Source organism: Melanerpes formicivorus, unplaced genomic scaffold, assembly GCF_026170545.1.
Source record: "Melanerpes formicivorus ecotype bairdi unplaced genomic scaffold, bMelFor1.0.p_v2 SCAF_80, whole genome shotgun sequence".
In the NCBI taxonomy this organism is placed as follows: domain Eukaryota; kingdom Metazoa; phylum Chordata; class Aves; order Piciformes; family Picidae; genus Melanerpes; species Melanerpes formicivorus.
The window spans coordinates 1,762,024-1,784,274 of NW_027142432.1; the positions used below are offsets into that span (position 1 = coordinate 1,762,024).

General features: G+C 50.4%; 3 protein-coding genes across 3 annotated transcripts in view; 1 reads left to right on the forward strand and 2 right to left on the reverse strand.

Moving 5' to 3' along the window:
* The window catches only part of LOC137454343 (olfactory receptor 14A16-like), a 41,684-nt gene extending 35,117 nt beyond the window's left edge, over positions 1-6,567 (forward strand). The window contains exon 2 of the mRNA XM_068164393.1: positions 5,612-6,567. Coding sequence (XP_068020494.1) covers positions 5,635-6,567 — 933 coding nt within the window. The 5' untranslated portion in view covers positions 5,612-5,634. The remainder of the gene's footprint in view (positions 1-5,611) is intronic.
* The window catches only part of LOC137454317 (zinc finger protein 850-like), a 291,247-nt gene that overhangs the window by 209,193 nt on the left and 59,803 nt on the right, over positions 1-22,251 (reverse strand). The gene's annotated exons all lie outside the window — the stretch shown is intronic.
* LOC137454407 (olfactory receptor 14A16-like) lies at positions 15,717-16,649 on the reverse strand. Its single transcript, XM_068164448.1, has one exon. The coding sequence runs from the start codon at positions 16,647-16,649 to the stop codon at positions 15,717-15,719; it is 933 nt and encodes a 310-aa protein (XP_068020549.1).

Here is a 22,251-nt window from a genome sequence, read left to right on the forward strand (position 1 = left end):
AGCCTGGCCTTGAACTCCCTCAGGAGAGGGCATCCTACCTGGACAGCCTCTTCCAGCGTCCCACAACCCTCATACAGAAGAACTTTATTCTTAAGACCCAGTCTAAACCTCCTTTTCCTTCCCTCAAACCTTTCCCTCCTGTCCTGTCACCAGGCACCCTCATGAAAAGTCCCTCTCCAGCCTTCCTTTAGGATCCCTGTAGGGTTTGTGATGCTGAGTGGAGGACAAGGGCATGATAGTCCCCAGCCTTCCTGGGGCTGTGGAAAGAGGCAGTGAGGCCTCCCAGTGCCTTAGGACAACATCTCCTCACAGGCCTTGGGGGTAGAAAATTGCCAGAGCCAAGAGGGCACAGCCTTGGCTTCTCTTCATCACTCCCACCACTGCCATTGCCCTTTGCCAGCTCTCCCACAGCTTTGTCCTGCACTGTCTCACAGCTGCTTCTCCTGCCCTGCAGGCTGCAGACACTCATCTCACTTCCCCACCTTGGCCTTTCCATGCCTTCACTGACACCTGCCCACACTCACACTCTGCTCCTTGGGACACAAAGAGAAGGGCTGATCCCAGACTCCTTCTGGAGATCTTCTCAGGCCACAGCACTACCCTTTGAGAGAGGTTTCTTGCTCCTCATGGCCAGTCTGCACCTGCCAGCCTGCACCACCTGGCAGTGTTCCTCTCTCCTGCTCTTTCCTACCTCACCAGGAGCTCCCAAGGCTGCTGGCCTTGCAGTTTCTTGCATAGACAGCACCAAGCCCTGTGCCTGCTGCAGTCCCATCAGGTACTCAGGCAGCAGAGACACAGCAACCAACGCATCAGCCCCTTCCTGCAGTCAGCCCAGGCCCTTTGGCAGAGGGCATCTCCCAGATCCCTGTGCCCATCTGCCAGCCATGAGCCCAGGGCTGCCCTATCAGCTCCTGCAGACACAACTGACCTCACAGTCCCTTTCCCAGCTGTGTTCCTGCTGTTGGCCAATCCTCTCAGGAGGCAGAAGTGGCCTCACCTCCCCCTTCCCAGTCCTTGGCTTCCTACTGAATGGTGAGTTCCTGAGACACAACTGAGCACAGGATTGCACACTCAGCCCTCAGCCTCCTTGTGGCCAGAGCCTGAGCAGATCCAAGTTTCACCAGATCCATCTGGGAGATTTCCTACCAAGGCTTTGAGTGAAGAAGCTGCTGGCTCTGTCGTGCTGCATGTGTGGAGAAGCCTCCTGCACATCCTCTTGTCCAATGATCCTGCTCAGGGCAGGGTTTACCAGATAAGGTCCCTCAAAGTCTCTGCCCAGTTTGGCTTCATCTCCAGAACAGCTGCAAAGGCCCTGGGTCAGATGGTGCAGGCAGTTCATGAAGACATTCCACAGAGCTGGCCCAAGGGCTTGCCCTGAGGGATGCCACTGGGAAGTGTCTGCCAGGAGGACTCTCCACTGGTGACATTTGGGCTTCCTCCACCACCCAGCCACCACCTCATCCATTTCTGCACTCCAGCTCTGAGCAGTCTGGCTCTAAAGAGACTATGGTGGACCATGCCAAATCCCTGGCTAAAGTTCAGGGACAAAACATTCCCTTCCTGCCCCTACTCATATGGGTTCAGCAATACCTCTCTTGTCCTGCAAGGGCCTGCAAATGGCTGCAGAGGTGTTTGAGCCTTCACCTTCCCAGGGACTGTGCTGAGGGTGACCAGCCTCCAATGTTCCCCATCCTCCTTTTGGGTGTTCTTGAAGAGGCCTTTTCCAAGGAGCCCAGACACTCTGGGATGGCTCTGTGCACATCTCAGGGCACAGTCCAGCAAGGGTGATGTGAGCAGACAGGAGCCTGCCCAAGACATCTGAGATGAATTTCCCTGGGCCAGTAGGATTTGTTCTGGAGTGACACACAGCAATGTCCCAGCTCTGTCAGGTTTCTACATCTGAGCTGTCCTCCTGGATGCCTAATGGAGTGTGGGATGTTCAGAGACAGAGTCTTTCCTCATCACTCACACAGGCCCCACCCTGTACTGGTCAGAGAGTCTCCCTGGCCTCCTGCAGCCCCTGCCAGAGGCTGGGAGGCTCCTCAAAGCTTCAATAGCAAAAGCAATAGCTGATGGTGTTTTTGCTCGCACAGGTTCACCTCAGCTCATCTGCTGACATCTCATCTGCACAATGCAAACAGGCACTGCTGACCTCCTGAGGCCATGTCCTCCTGGGGAGGGACAAAGAGTCTATCCAAGCTGAGGTGTGAGCCTGCTGCTGGAAACAGTGGTTGTGAAACCCAGTCTAGGATGACTGCCCTGGGACAGCTTCCCCTGGGTGTCCAGTGAACACAGACACAGTCCAGACCCTTCTCTGTTGATCCTTCAGGTCACTTGCAGGAGTCCTGGCTGTGTGAGGACACTGCTGTGTGCCCCAGCCCTGCACACTCACACACTTTAGCTGTTCCCTGCTGTTTGCATCTGTTGGACAATTTCTTGGGCATGCTCTTGAAGGAAACTTTGGAAGAAGACCTAAGCCTTCAGACAGTGCCCTAAGCAGATCAGCTCTCTGTGTGGAACTGCTCTTGTGGAGGCCATCTGAGCCAAAGAGGTTCCCATAGCCTGTGTCTGCCTGTGGTCATGGGACTGCCACGCAGCAGGATGGTGCCCAAGCTGCCAGAGCACTCAGGCCTTGCCCCAACACAGGGGCTCAGCAGGAGAGTGTGGAGGTGGAAAGAGAACAGCCCTGGAAAAAACAAGTGCAGGCAGGACCCTATGAGAGCAGTCCTGGCTTTGGAGCACAGGGCAGGAACGGTGCTCTGGATTCCCCTGGGGTTCACAGGGCATGGAGCGGTGGAAGCAGTGACTCCTCTTCTCTCCCACAGCAGCAGGGTCACACAGCCATGCAGCTAAATGCTGCTCCTGCTCTGTGCAGCTCCTCAGGCTGCTGCTTCAGGCTGAGGCAGATGTTTGCACTGCTGGACTCGGCTATGTCCCTTCCCTGGCAACTGGGCAGATCTCACCCTCGGGGGTCCAGTCCTCTTGAAGGCACATTGGGCACTTGGTCTCTTTGTTGTCCTATGACCACCACATCTCCATCTTCAAAGACCTTGCAGAGTGCCCAGAGATCTCCCAAGATGTGCTTGGGAGGCTTCAGGCACATGACCAGTAGAGAGAGGCTGAAGGCCATGGGCTCAATGGTGTGAAGAGTGAGGACAGGAGCAGAGTAGCCTGAGAGTGCTTGGGGAGTGGTTTGAGACATGGAGAAGCTTTTCTGCACAGTGAATAAGTGCAAGAGAAAGAAACAAAGCCACAAAGTGCAGCTGGGGAGGTCCAGAGTGGAGATGAGGAGAAAGAAATGTCACTGCAAGACATCCCCCAGCAGCAGCCTGGAGCACTCCAAGGCTTGGAGTTTCAAGGAACACCCAGGGAGGATGGAGAGAGGGCAGCAAAGGAAGGTGCCAGCAAGGTGGGGCAGCTGGCTGGGTGACTACAGCCTGCAGGGAAAGAGGCTCAGCTGATGCAGCAGCAGAGGACAGCCTGAGGGGCAGATGACAGAGGGCTGTGGGAGAGCTGAAAGGCTCCTGGCAGAGCCAAGCTCTTCCTGCCTTCGGTTCTGGCTGTGGTCTGTGCCACTGATGCCTCTGAGGAGACAACTCCTCCTTCCAGCCCTGGGGCCTCATTGCCTCCTTGTCCATCCTCAGGAGTCTGGGATGGATTGTGTCATATTCCTGCCCTTGACATTGGTCTTCTCCACATCTCACTGCTCCAGGAATCCCCCTGAGGGGTTGAGTGAGGGACAGGATCTGTGTGTCCAGGAGCCAGGGCTCAGGGCTTGACCCTTTGGATTAAGGAAACACCTCCAGGTTTGCTCAGCATCAGAGACATCTTCCTCTGCTTGTCCTGACCTCTCAGCACTGTCTCCAGTTCTCTGCTCCAACCACAGCCTGGAGATACTTTCCCAGCAGTGTCCTCACTGGGACCCATCAACAAGAGAAGAAACTTCAGAGTTTGAAAGTGACTTAAACTTCTGGAGAGGTTTCATCATCTCCCTCTCAGTCTCTGATGTTTACCTGGCACCAAAGCCACCAGAGGGTCATTAAAATGCCCTTGGGTTGGTCCTCTGCTGCTCAGCTGGGCTGAGCTCCATGGCTGCAGGGAGCTGCTGGCAAGCAGGCAGCAGAGAAAAGTGTCAGCTGTGCCCAGGAGCAGCTCCTCTGCACAGCACAGCAGGGCTGAGGGTAGTGCCAGGAGATCTCAGTGAGAAGAAGGCAGAGAGAGCTTGAAGGTGTCCAGGAGGGTGACTGAGAGCTGACAGGAGGAGAAGTCACTGCAGTCACTGACATGGTGAGTCTGTGGGGGCAGGGCAGTGCAGGTGCAGCTCCTGGAGGCATCTCCTAAAGCTGGCACAGCCACAGCTGGTGGGGGCTGGAAGGAAATCTTCCTGTGCAGAGGCTCTTTTCAGGCTTTTCTGAAGAGCTGTGGAGCCCTGGGGTGCAGGCAGGGGTGGTGAGGGCTGTCCTTCAGAGCAGGGTCCCTGCAGCCCAGGGGCTGTGTGCTGGGGCAGGGACTGTGCTGCCTGCCAGGCTCAGCTCTCAGCCTGCCCAGTGAACTCCACACAGTGCTGTGGGGAGAAGCTGTGAGTGGCAGGAGACAACCCTGGCAGGGCAGGACAGGGCAGGGCAGGGTCCTTGTGCTGTGGGGAGGGAGCTGCTTTGGCCAGAGCTGCTCACAGTCCTGGCTCCCCCCTGGGCATTTCTGAGGAGGCTTTCCAGAGGAGCATCAAGGCAGCATTTTGCTGGAAGGGAAGGAGTCTTGGCTTTGAATGTTGATCCCCTTGGTGTGCTGGGAGGGCTGTGTGAGACTAGAGTTTGTTTCTCCACTCTGGAGAAGACTCTCATTAGCCTTTGAGCTGCTTCTGAGCCCCTGCACACCCAGAGCTGTCCCTGGGCAGTATCCTGCTGCTGGGAGGGGTCTGCAGGGCAGAGCTGAGCACACAGCAGGTGGGATGAGCTCTGTCAGCAGGGACAGGGAGGAGAGCTGGGCACAGAGAACCAGGTCCTGGCAGGGACAGCTGCTGGCAGCAGGGACTTGGGCAGTGAGGGGAGTGGGATCTTGTGGCAGAGATGCCCTGGCAAGGGGGATCAGGCACCTCTGTGCCATTCTCTGCACTGCAGACACATTTCCCAATGCAACCTTTTGCTCTCTTCTTCTCCCCAGCAGAGGCAGTGCCCTCAAAGCTATGGGCTCCAGGTCAGGAGTCACAACCTTGTCAGCTGATATTCACCTAAAGGCATCAGGAGGGTGCACCCAAAAGGACCTGTTCATTGCATTCCATTGTAGAGTGTAGCTCTTGCTTGTCAACACAGCTTCATTTGCTTCTAGCTGAGCTGATCTGGCAAAGATAATGCTGGGGGAAAATTTCAACCCACCACAATGGGACTCTTGCTCTCTGGGATTGGGCTGTTGGTCACTTTCTATTCTGACACCAGGGGAATCTTCATGGCAATTCTGGGTCCCTGCTGCATTTGAAGTTGTCATGAATTCTGCCATTTGGTTTGTAGTGATGGGAATGAGCTGATCCATTCCTCATGCAGCTCAGGGACAGAGGTTATAATGAGGCTGAGAGAAGTGTGCCCTAACTTGTCACTGCCTTTCCCTCCTTGGACAGGTCTCCATGGCCAGAGGCAGCAGATGGCCAACAGCAGCTCCATCACCCACTTCCTCCTCCTGCCATTCCCAGGCACAAGGCAGCTGCAGCTCCTGCACTTCTGCCTCTTCCTGGCCATCTACCTGGCTGCCCTGCTGGGCAATGGCCTCATCATCACCACCATAGCCTGGGACCACCACCTCCACACCCCCATGTACTTCTTCCTCCTCAACCTTGCCCTCCTTGACCTGGGTACCATCTCCACCATTATCCCCAAATCCATGGCCAATTCCCTGAGGGACAGCAGGGACATCTCCTATGCTGGGTGTGTTCTTCAACTGTTCTTTATAGTATTCCTAATTGATGCAGAGTATTTTCTCCTCACCATCATGTCCTATGATCGCTACGTTGCCATCTGCAGACCCCTGCACTATGAAACCCTCCTGGGCAGCAGAGTTTGTCTCCACCTGGCAGCAGCTGCCTGGGCCTGTGGCTTTCTCTTTGCTCTGCTGCACACAGCCAATACATTTTCCCTGCCCCTCTGCCAGGGCAATGCTGTGCACCAGTTCTTCTGTGAAATCCCCCAGATCCTCAAGCTCTCCTGCTCCACATCCTACCTCAGGGAACTTTGGCTTCTTGTGGCCAGTACCTGTTTATTCTTTGTCTGTTTTGTGTTGATTGTGGTGTCCTATGTGCAGATCTTCAGGGCAGTGCTGAGGATCCCCTCTCAGCAGGGACGCCACAAAGCCTTTGCTACCTGCCTCCCTCACCTGGCTGTGGTCTCCCTGTTTCTCACCACTGCCATCTTTGCCTACCTGAAGCCCTCCTCCATTTCCTCCCCATCCCTGGACCTGGTGGTGTCAGTTCTGTACTCAGTGGTGCCTCCAGCAGTGAACCCTCTCATCTACAGCCTGAAGAACCAGGAGCTCAAGGCTGCCCTGAGCAAACTGATCACTGGATGGTTTCAGAAGCAATAAGCTCTTCTGCAGAGCAGTTCTGATGTCCCTCAGTGCAGGCCTAGCCTGACTTCTGTAATTATTAGTGGTGGTGTTTTACTCTGTATTAAACTGTCATCCCTTTTCTAACACAATCTCTGCTTTACTGACCAAGAGTTTGTTCATCAGGACCTCTGCTATTGGTTTGATTTGTTAAAAAAATAAAGAACCTTTCATTAATATTTTGCTTCCTGAGATCCTTCTCCAGGACTTCTCCAGGGCTTTTCAGCCAGGTACTGTGCAGATCTGGGGGAGGAAAGAGTCCCAGCACAGCAGCACAGCCAGGGAGCACGAGCACCTGGACTTCCAGGGCTGTTCTGTTTCCACTTCCAGCCTCTCCTGGGTCAGTGCAAGGCCTGAGTGCTGTGGCAGCTTGGTCATTGTTCTGCTGTATACCAGTCATAGCATCATGGTATCAGTCAGGGTTGGAAGGGACCACAAGGATCATCTAGTTCCAACCCCCCTGCCATGGGCAGGGACACCCCACACTAGATCAGCCTGGCCAGAGCCTTGTCCAGCCTGATCTTAAACACCTCCAGGGATGGGGCCTCAATCACCTCCCTGGACAACCCATTCCAGGGCTTCACTACTCTCATGGGGAAGAACCTCCTCCTCACATCCAGCCTGAATCTCCCCACCTCCAGCTTCATTCCATTCCCCCTAGTCCTATCACTACCTGATATCCTGAGCAGTCCCTCCCCAGCCTTCCTGTAGGCCCCCTTCAGATACTGGAAAGCGACAATTAGGTCACCTCGGAGCCTTCCCTTCTGCAGACTGAACAGCCCCAACTCCTTCAGTCTGTCCTCATAGGAGAGGTGCTCCAGCCCTCTGATCATCCTCGTGGCCCTTCTCTGGACACGTTCCAGCACCTCCACATCCCTCTTGTAATAGGGGCTCCAGAACTGGACACAGTACTCCAGGTGGGGTCTCACCAGGGCTGAGTAGAGGGGGAGGATCACCTCCCTCGACCTGCTGGCCACACTTCTCCTGATGCAGCCCAGGATCTGATTGGCTTTGCAGGCTGCAAGTGCACACTGAGAGCTCATGTTGAGCTTTTTGTCCAGCAGCACCCCCAAGTCTCTCTCCTCAGGGCTACCCTCCAGCCAGTCACTGCCCAGCCTGTATTTGTGCCTGGGATTGCCTCGACCCAGATGCAGGACCCTGCACTTGCTCTTATTGAACTTCATGAGGTTGGCCTGTGCCCACATCTCCAGCCTGTCAAGGTCCCTCTGGATGGCCTCCCTTCCCTCCAGCGTGTCTGCTACACCACACAGCTTGGTGTCATCAGCAAACTTGCTGAGGGTGCACTCAATGCCACTGTCCATGTCCCCCACAAAGATGTTGAATAAGACAGGTCCCAGGACTGATCCCTGAGGGACTCCGCTTGTCACTGGCCTCCACTGGGACATGGAGCCATTGACAGCCACTCTTTGGGTGCGGCCATCAAGCCAGTTCCTTATCCATCTAGTGGTCCACCCATCAAACCCATGTGTCACCAGTTGGGAGACCAGGATGTGGTGTGGGACAGTGTCGAAGGCTTTGCTCAGGTCCAGGTAAACGACATCAGTTGCTCGCCCCTCAGCTATTAATTTTGTCACCTGCTCATAGAAGGCCACCAGGTTGGTCAGGCAGGATTTGCCCCTGGCAAAGCCATGCTGACTGTTCCAAATCACCTCTTCACTAGATATCGAGACTGGTTAAACATCACTGTAATATTATGACATTGACAAAAACAATCTTTGCACTATCTGGATGATAGTTGTGATGATGATATAGCTTTGTAGTCTGTTACAGTGAATATTTTTGCTTTTCAGTTTTTTCCTCATCTTGCTGCTAAGCAGGCCTTAAGGCAAATTGAGAAATTGGCTTGCTGGTCAGTTAAACAAGCTAGAGTTATTATTGAAATTTTAGATCAATTGCTTGCAGATTAAAATAGTTTAAGGCATGCACTTTTATAGAATAAAGCTGCTGTTAATTTTTTGCTTTTAGCTCATGGTCATGGTTGTGAAAATTTTGAAGGCATGTGTTGTTTTAATTTGTCTGATCACAGTCAGTCGATTCATAAAAAGCTTGCTTGGTTAGAAAATCATATTTAATCAATTGTTAAAGATGTTAATTTTTTGATCAATGTTTTTGATTTTGGTTTGGAGATTTGTTTTTTTTGGTTCTCAGCCTCATTTAAAAAAGGTTTAAGATTGGTTGCTATTGTTTTATTGGTTTTGTTTCTTTTGTATATTGTATATGGATGTGTTATGCGAAACGTAAATAAGGTAACATCTCGAGTTTTTCTTACACAAAAGAAAAACTGGGGAATTGTGGAGGAATGGCTGGTTATTGAAGGTCACAAAAACATTTTGTCCTTTAGCGAGGATGAACTTGTACAACATAGAACGCAGCTGGTTTAAGCCAATCACTGTCAAGGACAGCGCGACCTTGAGTAGAAAAATGCAAAACTGTGCTAAGCAAAGAAGGAACTTGTGGTTAGCTGTAGCAGGATATAAAACCGCAGGAGGTGGGATTGACATTTAGCTTATAACCAATTGTATGTTGCCATGTATGTATAATTATCAGGAATTGTATAAATGTGAGCTATTTGGGCAATAAAGTTGGAACTTGCTTATCAATCATATTGATTGTGTCCTTGCCAAGTCCCCCTTCTGCGACACATATAAGTCCATATGAACATTTTCTCTAATCACACAACAATCAACCAACCATAATATTCAGTCCTAATTCACATGGTGCTGTGGTGCATTCTTCTGATTGATGCTTTTGATCCCAGATTATCATAACAGTTATTGTGATCAATGTTCGACTGCATGGGAAATGCTGTGTCCTCATAGTCTTGATTCTTCTGCCGTTGTTTGTTGCAATGATTGCATTTGACAGAAAATAAGGCTCCGAGGTGACCTTATTGTGGCCATCCAGTATCTGAAGAGAGCCTACAAGAATGCTGGAGATGGACCTCCTAGGGTGTCAGGAAGTGATAGGACTAGGAAGAATGGAATGAAGCTGGGGCTGGGGAGATTCAGGCTGGACGTGAGGAGGAAGTTCTTCCCCATGAGAGTGGTGAAGCCCTGGAATGGGTTGTCCAGGGAGGTGGCTGAGGCTCCATGCCTGGAGGTGTTAAAGCCCAGGCTGGAAGAGGCTCTGGCCAGCCTGATGTAGTGTGGGGTGTCCCTGCCCATGGCAGGGGGATTGGAACTAGATGATCCTTGTGGTCCCTTCCAACCCTGAATGACACTATGAATCCATACATTTTTTTTAATTAATTTTGATTTTTTGTTTGTTTTTAATGTAATCTATTTTAAAATGTTTAATTTTTTTGTTGTTTCATTTTTTATCAATTTTTTAAAAAATCTATTTGTAATAAATTAGTTTCATTTTGTTTTGATTTTATTGCTCTTTTTTTGCAAGTTTAATTTTATTTTTTCCATTATTTTTACTTTTTTAGAATTATTTTTTTATTTTAATTTTTAATTGTTTTTTATTTTGATTTTTTCTAAATTATTTTTTTCCTAATTTCTTTAATTTGTTTTTTCTCTTTTTGATATTTCATTTGATTTTTTCTAATATATGTTTTTTTAATTATAATTTGAGTTGGTTTATTTTTTATTTTATTTTGAAGGTATTAATTTTTCTTATGTATATTTAATATTTTATTTTTATTTTTAATCTATTTTTTATTTTATTTAGTTTAATTTTTAAGTAATTTTTAAAATTGTTTTTATACCATTTAACATTTTTAATATATATTTTTATATATTCTTTTTAATTTTTTTGTTAATACTTTGTTGTTAATTTAAATCTAATTTTTATATTTTTCTAACTTTTTAAAAATTATTATTATTTATTTAGTTTTTTGTAATTTTTCAATTCAGTTTTTTAAACTTTTTAATTTTGTTATTTTATTTTTTATTTTAATATTTTATTCTAATTAATTTTTCAATTTTTAATTTTCATTCTATACTTTTAAATTTTTTTGTTAATATTTTGTTGTTAATTTAAATCTATTTTTTATATTTTTTCTAACCAATTTTTTGGGGTTTTTATTTTATTTTTTATTATTATTATTATCATTATTTATTTTGTGTTTTGTAATTTTTCAATTCAAATTTTAAAAACTTTTTTATTTTGTTTTTTTTTTAAATTTTTTATTCTAATTAATTTGTCAATTTTTAATTTTCATTTATTTTTAATCTAGTCTTTGCAGTCTGATCAGGATTCGCTTCTGTCGCTACTGATGTAGCAGCAGCAGACTTTTTTGTGCAAAAAAGCAGTAATAAGAGAGCCAAGATTCATGTAGAAGGAGGGATAGCGGGCAATTGAAATTGTGATGAGGATGCTGAAGGAGCGGCAGATGATGTGCAGGGAGAGAGGAGGGGGGCCGGAGGGTGCAGAGCCTTCTGGATCTCCCTTTTTCATCTCAGTTAGAAACAAATGCCGCAGCAGCTGAATCGAGAGTAGGCTGCTCTGCTTGTATAGATTGCAGTGTATGTGACGGTGTGCCACACGGTGCTATCGTGAAAAGTAGTGAAAAGCTTCTTTTTAAGTATTTAAGTACCTCATCCCACAGCTGGGCTGCAATTTTGTCCCATGCTTCGGAAGTGAAAGCTTCAGTTGCTGTGGGGATAAAATCATGATCCCGGGCCCAGGCTAACAGCCCTTTTAAAATCCCAGAATTGTAAGCAGTACCTCTCATGGAGAGGATAGTTTGGAGGGCGTTTAGTACAGCCCCTTCTGCTTGGTGGAGTGCTTCCCCTGTGCCCTCCCTGGCCGATCACTGGACCCTGGTGAGATTCGCTTCCTTTTCTGAGCGCGTGCTGCTTATTTTGTCAGCACTGGGGCAGTGCTGGTTTGACCGGCTTTCCATACCACATGGAGCGAACCTTTTACGCTGAGTCGAGCAGCATCGTAGTCCAATGATCCCATCAAGAGTTTGGGCACCAGATGTCGGCGACAGAGAATGGAGTCAATACAGATGACCAATATGATCGAGTACTGTTCCTTTATTGTTCCAGTATTGTAGGGCTATGGTGCGAGCATAGAGAGTATAGCACAGTAAAGTAAAGCAAAGAAGAAGGAAAAGTGTCTATCAAGGGAACATCTACAACCTGTATAAACTCAGACAGCATTGTTGACATAGCTTCATTGGTTCACACGAGTGACCACACATCGCACTATTATAGATTATTGGTCCAACAACTAATGATACGTGAGGTGGTTGATGCAGGTGCACATCCTGTTGTCCCAAGATAACTTTCTGTGTTTATAGCTACCAGTGTCCTGTTTTAGTTACATGCTGCAGGCACAGCAGTATTTTGCTACACTGCTAGCTGGCTCTGCACTTATGCTGAGCATGGCCTACCACCATGTCAACCTCCAGGCCTACACTGCCAGATTGCTCACACTGCTCGTCACTGGCATTGCCACAGTAAGTCAATGATCTCCACCTCTCAAAACAGTGACCCTAAAGCCAGAGCCTTGGAGCTCTCCTGGATCACAGCAGCTGTGTCCAGCATCTCCCCCACTCAGACATCTCTCAGGCACAACCTGCACCAAGGGCCAGCACCAAGTCAGACTTCTCCAGGCTCAGTTCTTGTGCCCTAACAGTGCCAAAGCTTTGTGAGTGTTTGCCCTGAGCTCCAGCAGAAGGAAACTGAAATACAGGGCACCCTCTTCCAGCCTCCTCTCCACCACTCTGTGTGTTTGGACAGACACCTTTGCTATCACCAGGGACAAGGTATCTATCCTGCACTGAACCCATCCAGCTCTGTCCCTCTGTCTGTGTGTTTTGTGCTTCTCTCCTGGCACAGCCATAGAGATAGATTTGAATTCAGGATCCTTTGCAGTCACTCAGGGTCAGCCTTGTCCTTATCCACTCTGTCATTCAGAGGCTCTTGGATTAGAACACATTCTGCTGAATCACCTTGTAAGCCTCAGGTGGGCAGTGACAGCAATGGGGAGGTTGGGGAGGGTGAGGAGCAAAGTTGTCCATTCAATGTCAGACTGAAGGACAGATGTTCCTGCAAGTGCAGATGTCCTGCTGAGACAGCCTGGGTCAGTGTCACTTGGGGAATTATCATCTCTGAGCTAATCTTTGGCATAAAAAAATTGAGCTTTGTGAGGTGCACTTTGAAATCCTGAAGAAGATTGCAGAGACACAAACATCTCCTTAGGGCACTTGGGACTCATTGCAGGAACCTCAGGTACTGAGAGAAGACTGAAGAAATTTCTTCAGAAGTCAGAAGGAAAACACAAAGTGCCTTGAAGCACTGATTGGCCCCACTGAGGGGCATTACCAACAAAGCCTCCCAAGGGCTCCTTAGAGCAGCTCAGTGGAGGCCATGATTGCAGCAGACAAAGGCAAAGTGCAGGAGAGCTAACTCTGGGTTTGGTTTATGGAGCAGAAAGGCCAAACCCTGACCACAGTGCCTGGGCAGGCAGATCCTGTCCCTCATTTATGGGTCAGGGCTCCTCAGGTGCTGTGGGGTATAGGGTTTGTGATGCTGAGAGAAGGACAAGGGGATGACAGTCCCCAGCCTTCCTGGGGGTGTTTAAGGAGGCACTGAGGACCCCCTGGTGCCTTAGGAAGTCTCCTCATGGCCCCTGGTGGTGGATGATTGCCACAGTGAGGAAGGCAAAGCCTTGTGTTCTCTTGATGACTTCCAGCCTTGCCAGTGCCCATTGCCATCCCCACCACAGGTTGTCCTACACTGTCCCCCAGACTGGGTTTGGTTTCTGCAGCAGAAAGGCCAATCCCTGACCACAGAGCCTGGGTAGTCAGATGCAGAGAGGCTCAAGCTAAAGTTTCACCTTCCTGGCCTCGGTGGGAGAGGCAAATGCCTTAGACAGGAGGAGAAAGACCTCAGTCCTGTTGAGCTTTCAGCCTTGCAGGTGGTGCTACACTTTCCCATGCCTGCAGCTCTTTCCCTTCATGCTCTTGACACCCATCTTGTGTTCCTAGCAGCTCTCACCATGACATTTCTGTACCCTTCCTGCTCTGTCTCTACTCTCCATGGCCATTTCTTGAAACACAAAGCCAGGGCCTCTTGGACCACATGAATCCCCTCTGAATGACTTTTATTTGTCCTCATCTCCACTCTGAACCTTAAAATTTGCACTCTATGGAGGTTTTCTTCCCTTCTCACAACCACCAGAAGCTGCATCATCACCAGATTTCTAGCATGTGCACACTGCATCTGTAGTGCCCTGAGCTTGGACTTCAGCAGTTTACAGAAGCCCCAGTCCCTCAGGCTCTCCACCCCAGTCCTTCCAGATATCTTCTGAAGCTTCTCAGGCTCTTCAAAACTCCTTCAGAGCAGAAGTCCCAAAGCTGGACACCAAGAATCCAGATGTGGCCACAGCAGTGCTGAGTGCAGGAGAGGACAGCCTCTGTGTCTGGGTGGCCACACTCTTCCTGCCATAGCCCAGCTGCACTTGGCCTTCTGCACTCTGCTCAGGCTCTGCTCCATCCCAGGCCATTGGCAATGGTCCCTGCCAGAGGCCTTTCTGCCTGGGCACTGAGCAGAACCTCCAGTTGCAAAGCAAAATCCAAGGCACCTCCCTGATGCTGCCTCTCAGCTTGGCAGGCACAAGGGATGGCACAGTCCCCAGCCCAGCCCTGAGCCTGCTGCTGTGCAGGAGAGTCTGAAGCACAGCTGAGCTGCCCATGGTATTGCCACCCATCTCCTCCCTTGTGTCCATGAGCTGCTCAGCCACAGTTCACCTCCTGCTCTTCTTCCAAGGCCATGAGGCTGCTCTGAGAGTTCCCATCCCCTGCCCTGTGCCAGAGGCCAAGCAGAATCCCTCAAGAGTGGGGGGGGATGCAGGTGAGGAGACAGAGCAGAGGATGGAGGACTTGGGGCTGAGGTGTCAATATTGGGGCTGAGGGCTCAGATCTGTCCTTCAAGTCTGTGGTTCAGGCCAAGGCTGAAGAGAGGCTTTGGTGTCCTGCTGAGGGTGCTGGGTAGGGCTGAGGGGAGAACCAGCTCTGAGTTGCACAGCTTGGGCTGGGGATCTGTTGAGGGTTGGGGTAAAGGGCAAGGCCTCAATGCCAAGAGTAATGGCCTGGACCAGGGTGAACAATGATTACAAAGTCAGGGTCAGGGGTAGGTGTGGGAGAGGCTGAGTTGGGATGGGTGAGTTAAGGTATGAGTGCACTGCATGTGGGTTAGAGCAGGGGACTGGTTTCAGAGGAGGAGCAGGGTTGATGGGGCCTGATTACAGTGTGAGGGGTCCAGGACTGGGAGGCAATCAGAGGATGGAGTTTTTATTGGGACAAGGCCTAATGTGTATTTGGATGGATTAAAGGGATCCTGTTTGGACTGGGGCAGGGCCCAGACTGTACTGGGAGGGCATGAGGGTGTGCAGTTTGTACTGGGATGGATTTATTCAGTACCGGGAAGGGAGCCAGGGGGGACATTGTGTGCTGGGATGGGACCCAGACTATAGAGGAAGAAGACTAGATGAGATAGCATTTACTGGGATGAGACCACATCTGTACTGGGAGGGGTTAAAGGAAAAATATTTGGGCTGAGTCTATACTTGAAGGGGGTCAGGGTATCCAGGATTGACTCTGAGTAGGTGCACTCAGTGCTGCTCTGGAGCACAGCTCTCTCCCACAAGCAGCCCTGGACTGTCCCTGACTACAGTCCCAGCACTGCCACACAGCAGCAGCACAGTGCCCAAGCTGCCAGAGCACTCAGGCCTTGCCCCAGCACAGAGGCTCAGCAGGAGATGCTGGAAGGGAAGAAAGAGCAGCTGAGGACAGCCCAAGCTGTGGGGCTCCCTGGCACTGCTGCTGTTCTGGGACTCTGCTCCTCCACCTCTGCACACAGGCACTGCCCTGCAGCTCCACAGAAGCCTTGGAGGAAGGAACTCCGAGAAACAACTCTCTGCAGGGTCCTTTATTGTGTTGAACACACAGGGAGCACAGCTCCTCATGTCTGCAGCCTCTGGGTCACACCAGGCAGGACAACACTGAACCAGAAATGGTCTGAAGAAAGACATTTGTGTGGGAACAACATTCTCCCAAGGGGAACAGCACCAGCAGCATCCACAACTGAAGCATCCAGGCTGGACTGGCACTGAGTGACATCAGAACTGCTCTGCTGGGGAAGACAAAGAGTTTATTGCTTCTGAAAGCATCCAGTGATCCATTTGCTCAGGGCAGCTTTCAGCTCCTGGTTCCTCAGGCTGTAGATGAGAGGGTTCACTGCTGGAGGCACCACTGAGTACAAAACTGAGACCCCCAGGTCCAGGGATGGGGAGGAGAAGGAGGAGGGCTTCAGGTAGGCAAAGAAGCCAGTGCTGATAAACAGGGAGACCACAGCCAGGTGAGGGAGGCAGGTGGCAAAGGCTTTGTGGCGTCCCTGCTGAGAGGGGATCCTCAGCACTGCCCTGAAGATCTGCACATAGGACACCACAATCAACACAAAACAGACAAAGAATAAACAGGCACTGAGCACAATTACCCAAAGTTCCCTGAGGTAGGATGTGGAGCAGGAGAGCTTGAGGATCTGGGGGATTTCACAGAAGAACTGGTCCACAACATTGCCCTGGCAGAGGGGCAGGGAAAATGTATTGGCTGTGTGCAACAGAGCAGTGAGGAATCCCATGGCCCAGGCAGCTGCTGCCAGGTGGAGACAAACGCTGCTGCCCAGGAGGGTCTCATAGTGCAGGGGTCTGCAGATGGCAATGTAGCGATCGTAGGACATGGTGCTGAGGAGAAAATACTCTGCTGACATTAGGAAGATGAAAAAGAAGAACTCGAGAACACATCCTGTGTAGGAGATATCCCTGATGTCCCTCAGGGAATTGTCCATGGATTTGGGCACAGTGGTGGAGATGGCACCCAGGTCAAAGAGGGCAAGGTTGAGGAGGAAGAAGTACATGGGGGTGTGAAGGTGGTGGTCCCAGGCTATGGTGGTGATGATGAGGCCATTGCCCAGCAGGGCAGCCAGGTAGATGGCCAGGAAGAGGCAGAAGTGCAGGAGCTGCAGCTGCCTTGTGCCTGGGAATGGCAGGAGGAGGAAGTGGGTGATGGAGCTGCTGTTGGCCATCTGCTGCCTCTGGCCATGGAGCAAAACAGCTGAGATCAGAAGAGAAGAGAGAGAATTGTTATGGTACAGCTCCACTGATTCCAGATATTTATCCAATGAATTTGTTTAGAATAATCTTTTCTTTTCCTTTTCACACCCAAGAGTGATCTATTTATTTTGTTTCTACTTTTATGCTCAAAATCTGTAACTAAATTTCAAAGGCATTGCCTAAAACCACTACACCCATGGAGAGGTGGAGAAACAGGGAGCAGGCCTGCAGTGCTGCAGAGACAGTGAAGGGAAGAGAGAAAGGCAGAGGGGCTGGGGGTGAAGCCTTCTCCTCACCCAGCTCTGCTCACTGCTGCTTGCAGGATGGAACTGAAGGGCTTTGGTCCTCCTTCTGTGTGCACACTCCAGGAGCCTTCAGTTGAGCTTCAGCTGCCGAGATGGAGATGCTTCCAGGAGCTACAGCTGCAGTGTCCTGCACCTACAGCCTTAATCTGTCAGTGAATGTAGCAACTTCTACTCCACGGAGCTCTCACCGTCCGCTCAGTCCTGGCCACCTTGAAGCTCTCTCTGCCTTCCTCATCTCCCTGAGATCCTCTGGCAGTGTCCTCAGCCCTGCTGTGCTGTGCAGAGGACCTGCTCCTGGCCAGAGCTGTCTCCTGCAGCACTGCCTCCTTGCCAGCAGCTCACTCCAGCCCAGGAGTCTGGCCCAATAGGGCAGCAGACAACCAGCCCAAGGTGTTTTAATAACTCTTCTGTTGGCTTTGGTGCCCAGTAAACCCCAGGGACTGAGAGGAAGCTGATGAAACTTCTCCAGAAGTCAAAGTCAGATTCAAACCCTGAAGTTTCTTCTACTGTTAATGGGTCCCAGTGAAGCATACTGGGAAAGGCTCCCCAGGGTCTGTTCAGAGCAGAAGGAGACAGTGGATGCAAGGGAAGCACCACAGGAGGCACTGAAGCATCTCCAGGCTGTGGTGAGAGCAGAGAACTGAGGCAATGTTGACAGGTCAGGTGGCTCTGCTGCTGAGGAAACCTGGAGGAGTTTCCTTGATCCAAAGGGCCAAGCCCTGACCCCCCAGACCCTGGCAAGGCAGATCCTGTCCCTCACCTGTGGCTCAGGTCTCTGATTCACCCTGTGAAATCATTTTTATCAGATGCTTTGGGCAATAAAATCCTCTCCAATTAGCTGCAAAAACCTTGGCAATAATTAGAGGTTCAGCAGTATTTTAATGAACCCCATGGAGTATTTGGGGCTGATTACATCATCCTTAGGTACTGCCAGGAGACTCTACCAAGCTACTGCCAAGAAGCCTCTCAAGAAGTCCAAGTCAGAAGAAAACTCCAAAGTACCTTGAAGCCCTGATTGGCCTCACTGAGGCTTGTTACTGCCAAAGGCTCCCCAGGGACTCGTTAGAGCAGCTTGTTAGACGCCAGGATTGCAGGGAGACAAAGGCAAAGTCCAGGGCAGAAAAACTTGCTTTTGATCTAGGAAGCAGAAAGGCCAAGCCCTGACCACTGCCCTTGGAATAGAAGAACCTCAAAGCCTCTCCTTCACTGTCTTATGCCTGCAGCTCTTCTTCAGGCTGCTGACACCAGTCTTGGTTCCCCATCCAGCTCTCCCCCTGCCATTTCCATCCCTTCCCTGACCTGTCTCAGATCTCCCTGCCATTGCCTAACAGCTCTGGATGGCCTCATGCATAGCAGCTCTGCCCTTTGAGGGACATTGCTTTGTCCTCATCTTCACTCTGAAACTTCCAAGCTGCACTTTGTGAAGGTTTTGGTGTCTCTCCACTCTCCAGAAGAGCTCCACCCTCTCTGAAACCACCCTTGAGACATGTGCACACTGCTCTGGCAGTGCTCTGAGCCTCCATTCAGCAGGCTGAAGCAGCCCAGGTCCCTCAGCCTCTCCACAGAGATGCCAACCCCCATCCTGTCAGATCTCCTCTGTAGTCTCTCCAGTTCCTCCCTTCTCCATCAGACTGCAGAGGCCAACACCCAGACACCAAGCATCCAGATGTGGCCACAGCAATGCTGAGACTGAGGGAGGACAACTCCTGTGCCTGGGTGGCCTCACTCCTCCTGCCACAGCCCAGCTGCAGTTAGCCTTCTTCACTCTGTGCAGGGTTTGCTTCATCCCAGGGCATTGGGAATGGTTCCTCCCAGACCCTGTGATACCTTTCTGACTGGGCAAGTGGGGCGGTTTGGACCTGTCTGGGGGCTTAATGCCCACCAACGCCACTCTATCACTCCTCTTCTTAGATGGACAGGGGAGAAGGGAAAGATAACAAAAGGCAGTGTATGATAGAAGAAATTTAACACTAACAATAGGCACAAGCAATAGACCACACAGGGTGAAGCAGAGGGAAAAGTGAATCTCTACAGACCAGCAGCACAGGGGTGTTGGTCTCAGGCAGCAGGGCTCTGTGCAGAGTGGTTCTTCTGGAGGACAAACTCCAAGGACCAATCTCCTTCCCACTTTGCAATTATAGCTGAGCTGACCACCCTTGGCATGGAGCACACCTTTGGCCACTTCAGGTCAGCTGGCCTAGCTGTGTACCCTCCCAAGATCTTGCCTCCCCCCCCAGCCCAGGATACCCTTGGGGCAGGGAAATGTTGGAAAAACACAGCCTGAGTGCTCAGCTGAGCAGCAGCCAAAACTCTGCTGTGTTACCAACATCCAGCCTCAGTCCTGCAAAACACAGCACTAGCAGGATGCTCAGAAGAGAATTAACTCCAGCTCAGCCCAAACCCAGTACAATCTCCACCCCTTATTCCTACTCCAAAACCCCAGTGGCTAACCTCAGGTTTCACCTGATGTCTTCTGTCAGAGACTCCAAGTGCTCCATGTTCCCTGGCTGCAGTGTAGAGGATATTTTGCACCAATGGTGCCATTCAGATAGGCCCAAGTGCCACTGCACAGCTCCCTCCTGTTTGATCTGCTCATAGCCTTGTTGCTCACTGCCCCACTCACAATGATTCTGCTTTCAGGTCACTCGATAGAGAGTGCTCAAAAGCTGACTGCAGCCTGGGACATGCATTCTGCAGGGCCCCACAAGGCCTAGGACAGACTGTGTCTCCTTCTTGTTGGATGGTAGAGACATGGTTGCTATCCTGTTGACCATGTCCATAGGTACATGACAGCATCCAGCCTGCAATTTTCTTCCTTCAGAAGTATCTGAATATTTTTTTCTCCCTTCTCCAACACTTCTTCTGCCTTGTGGCCCCACACAATGATGTCATGGATGATCAGGGGCATCAGTCTTCCCAGTGCAGTCTGGATTAGTCCATGACAAATGGTGGAGCTCTGCTTCCACCCCTGGGGCAGTCGATTCCAGGTGTATTGCACACCCCTCCAGGTGACAACAAATTGTGGCCTGCACTCTGCTGCCAATGGAATTGAGAAGGCAGCATTGGCAATGTTGATTGTAGAGAACCTCTCGGCTGCCTTTGACTCCAGCTCATCCTAGAGCTCCAGCATGTCTGGCACAGCAGCATTCAGTGGTGGTGTCACCATATTCAGGACTCAATAGTCCACTGTTAATCTCCACCCTCTGTCAGGTTTCTTCACTGCCCAGCTGGGACAGTTGAAAGGCAAATGTGACTTGCTGGTCACTCCCTGGATCTTCAGCTGGTGAATCAGTTCTGGAATAGAAGCCAGAGAGTCTTCATTTGTGTGATATTGCTGCCAGTGCACAGTCCTGGTAGCAGCTGGCAGCTGTTGTTCTTCAACCTGCAGCAGTCCCACAAGGAAGGGATTCTCTGCAAGGCCAGGCAGGGCAGACAGCTCTCTGATCTTGTTTGTATTCACCATGGCTACACCAAAAGCCCATCAAGAGCCCTTTGGGTCCTTGAAGTAGCCTTTCTTGAGGTGTTCTGTACCAAGAATGCAAGGGGCCTCTAGGCCAGACACAATGGGATGTTTTTCCCACTTATTCCCTCTTAGGCTCATGTCAGCTCCTAGTGCAGACAGCTGCTGGCAGCCTCCTGTCACTCCAGAAATCCAGATGGATCCAGTGCCTTTGTGCCATGATGGCATCAATGTGCACTGTGCCCCTGTGTCTGCCAACACCTTCTGTTCCTGTGGCTTTGATGTGCCAGGCCATCGAACCCACCCAGTGCAGCACACTTTGCCATCCCTTTCCTCCTTCTGGCCAAGGGCAGGGACCCTCTATTCCTGGTCTGCATCAGAGTATTCACTGTCTGATCCTGGTCTAACCAAAGGACTCCAAACTCATCTGGATTATGCAGGAAAAGAGGGTGAGCCAATACTGAGCTGGGCCCTGGGGTTGCTTAGTCTGGAGAAGAGGAGACTCAGGTGTGACCTTATTGCTCTCTACAACTACCTTAAGGGAGGTTGTAGACAGGCACAGGTTGGTCTCTTCTCCCAGGCAAACACACCAGAACAAGAGGACACAGTCTCAGGCTGCACCAGGGGAGGTTTAGGCTGGAGATTAGGAGAAAGTTTTACACAGAGAGTGATTGCCCATTGGAATGGGCTGCCTGAGGAGGTGGTGGAGTCACCTATCACTGGAGGTGTTCAGAAGGAGACTTGATAGGGTGCTTGGTTGCATGGTTTAGTTGATCAGGTGGCGTTGGATGATAGGTTGGACACGATGATCTTGAAGGTCTCTTCCAACCTGGTCTAGTCTAGTCTAGTCTAGTCTAGTCTATTCTATTGCTGAGATGCTGGGACGAGGGGGTGGACACAATGGACCTGGATAAGAGGGAGGTGAAGCTTTTAGGCTCCCTGACTTGTGATGCCAGCCTGGACAAAGAGTTAGCCAAACTCAATGGAACACACACTCTCTGGGCCCAGATCCTCAATGCCATCAGGAGTTGGAACTGCTCAAAAGATGACCTGCCCTGGGCCCCAGTTAGAGCTGAATGGCTCAGCAAAGGCAGCACAGCCACAGAAGGAGGGGGGAAGGGGAAGGGGAAGAAAAGGGGTGGTGGTGGTGGGAGAACTCCGCTGAATTCACAGCAGCTGCCTTTTTTTTTTACAGCTTCCAGCCAAAGTGTAGCTTTCCTGGAAGGCAGGAATATTTCAGTGGGTGGTGATATCAGAGATTTGAGCTGAAATGTTGTTGCTTTTGAGCCTGAAATTTGAGATGCTTAGAGTGGACGCCATTGCTTCTTCTTCAGTCCATACCACTGGGTGTTGGTGTGTAAGGCTGTTAGCACACCACTTAGAGCAGCATTTCTTAAAGCACACAAAAGTATCTGGCAATCAGTATTTCTCATTTTCTTCTCTAAGTTAGGCATTGCCTTGATTTTTCTGATCTTTCTTTCTTAGCCATCATCCCAAAACTGAGTTCTGATCTTTTAACCTAGGATGTCCCTTCTGTCCAGAATCAAAACACGTTGGAGAACTTTTGAGAGTTGCAGCAGGGGAGCCTAGCGACGGGCTGCTGTTTTTGTTGGAGAGACACCATCGACTGCAGCTCCGGGGGGCAGGCAGGCTTAGTGGCCACGATGGGGGAGGGGAAGGGGGCATGTAGATGTCAAAGAAGAGTTCTGTCCTGGTGAAGTGCTGTTAATCACTGCTGAAGTTGCCTTAGGATCGTCTGCTAGTTGGTCTAAAGAATATTTAACTAATCTCCACATTGTAAAGGAAGAC

Coding starts and splice junctions, on each gene's coding strand:
- LOC137454407 (XM_068164448.1), bottom strand. CDS start 16,649: ATGGCCAACAGCAGCTCCATCACCCACTTCCTCCTCCTGCCATTCCCA.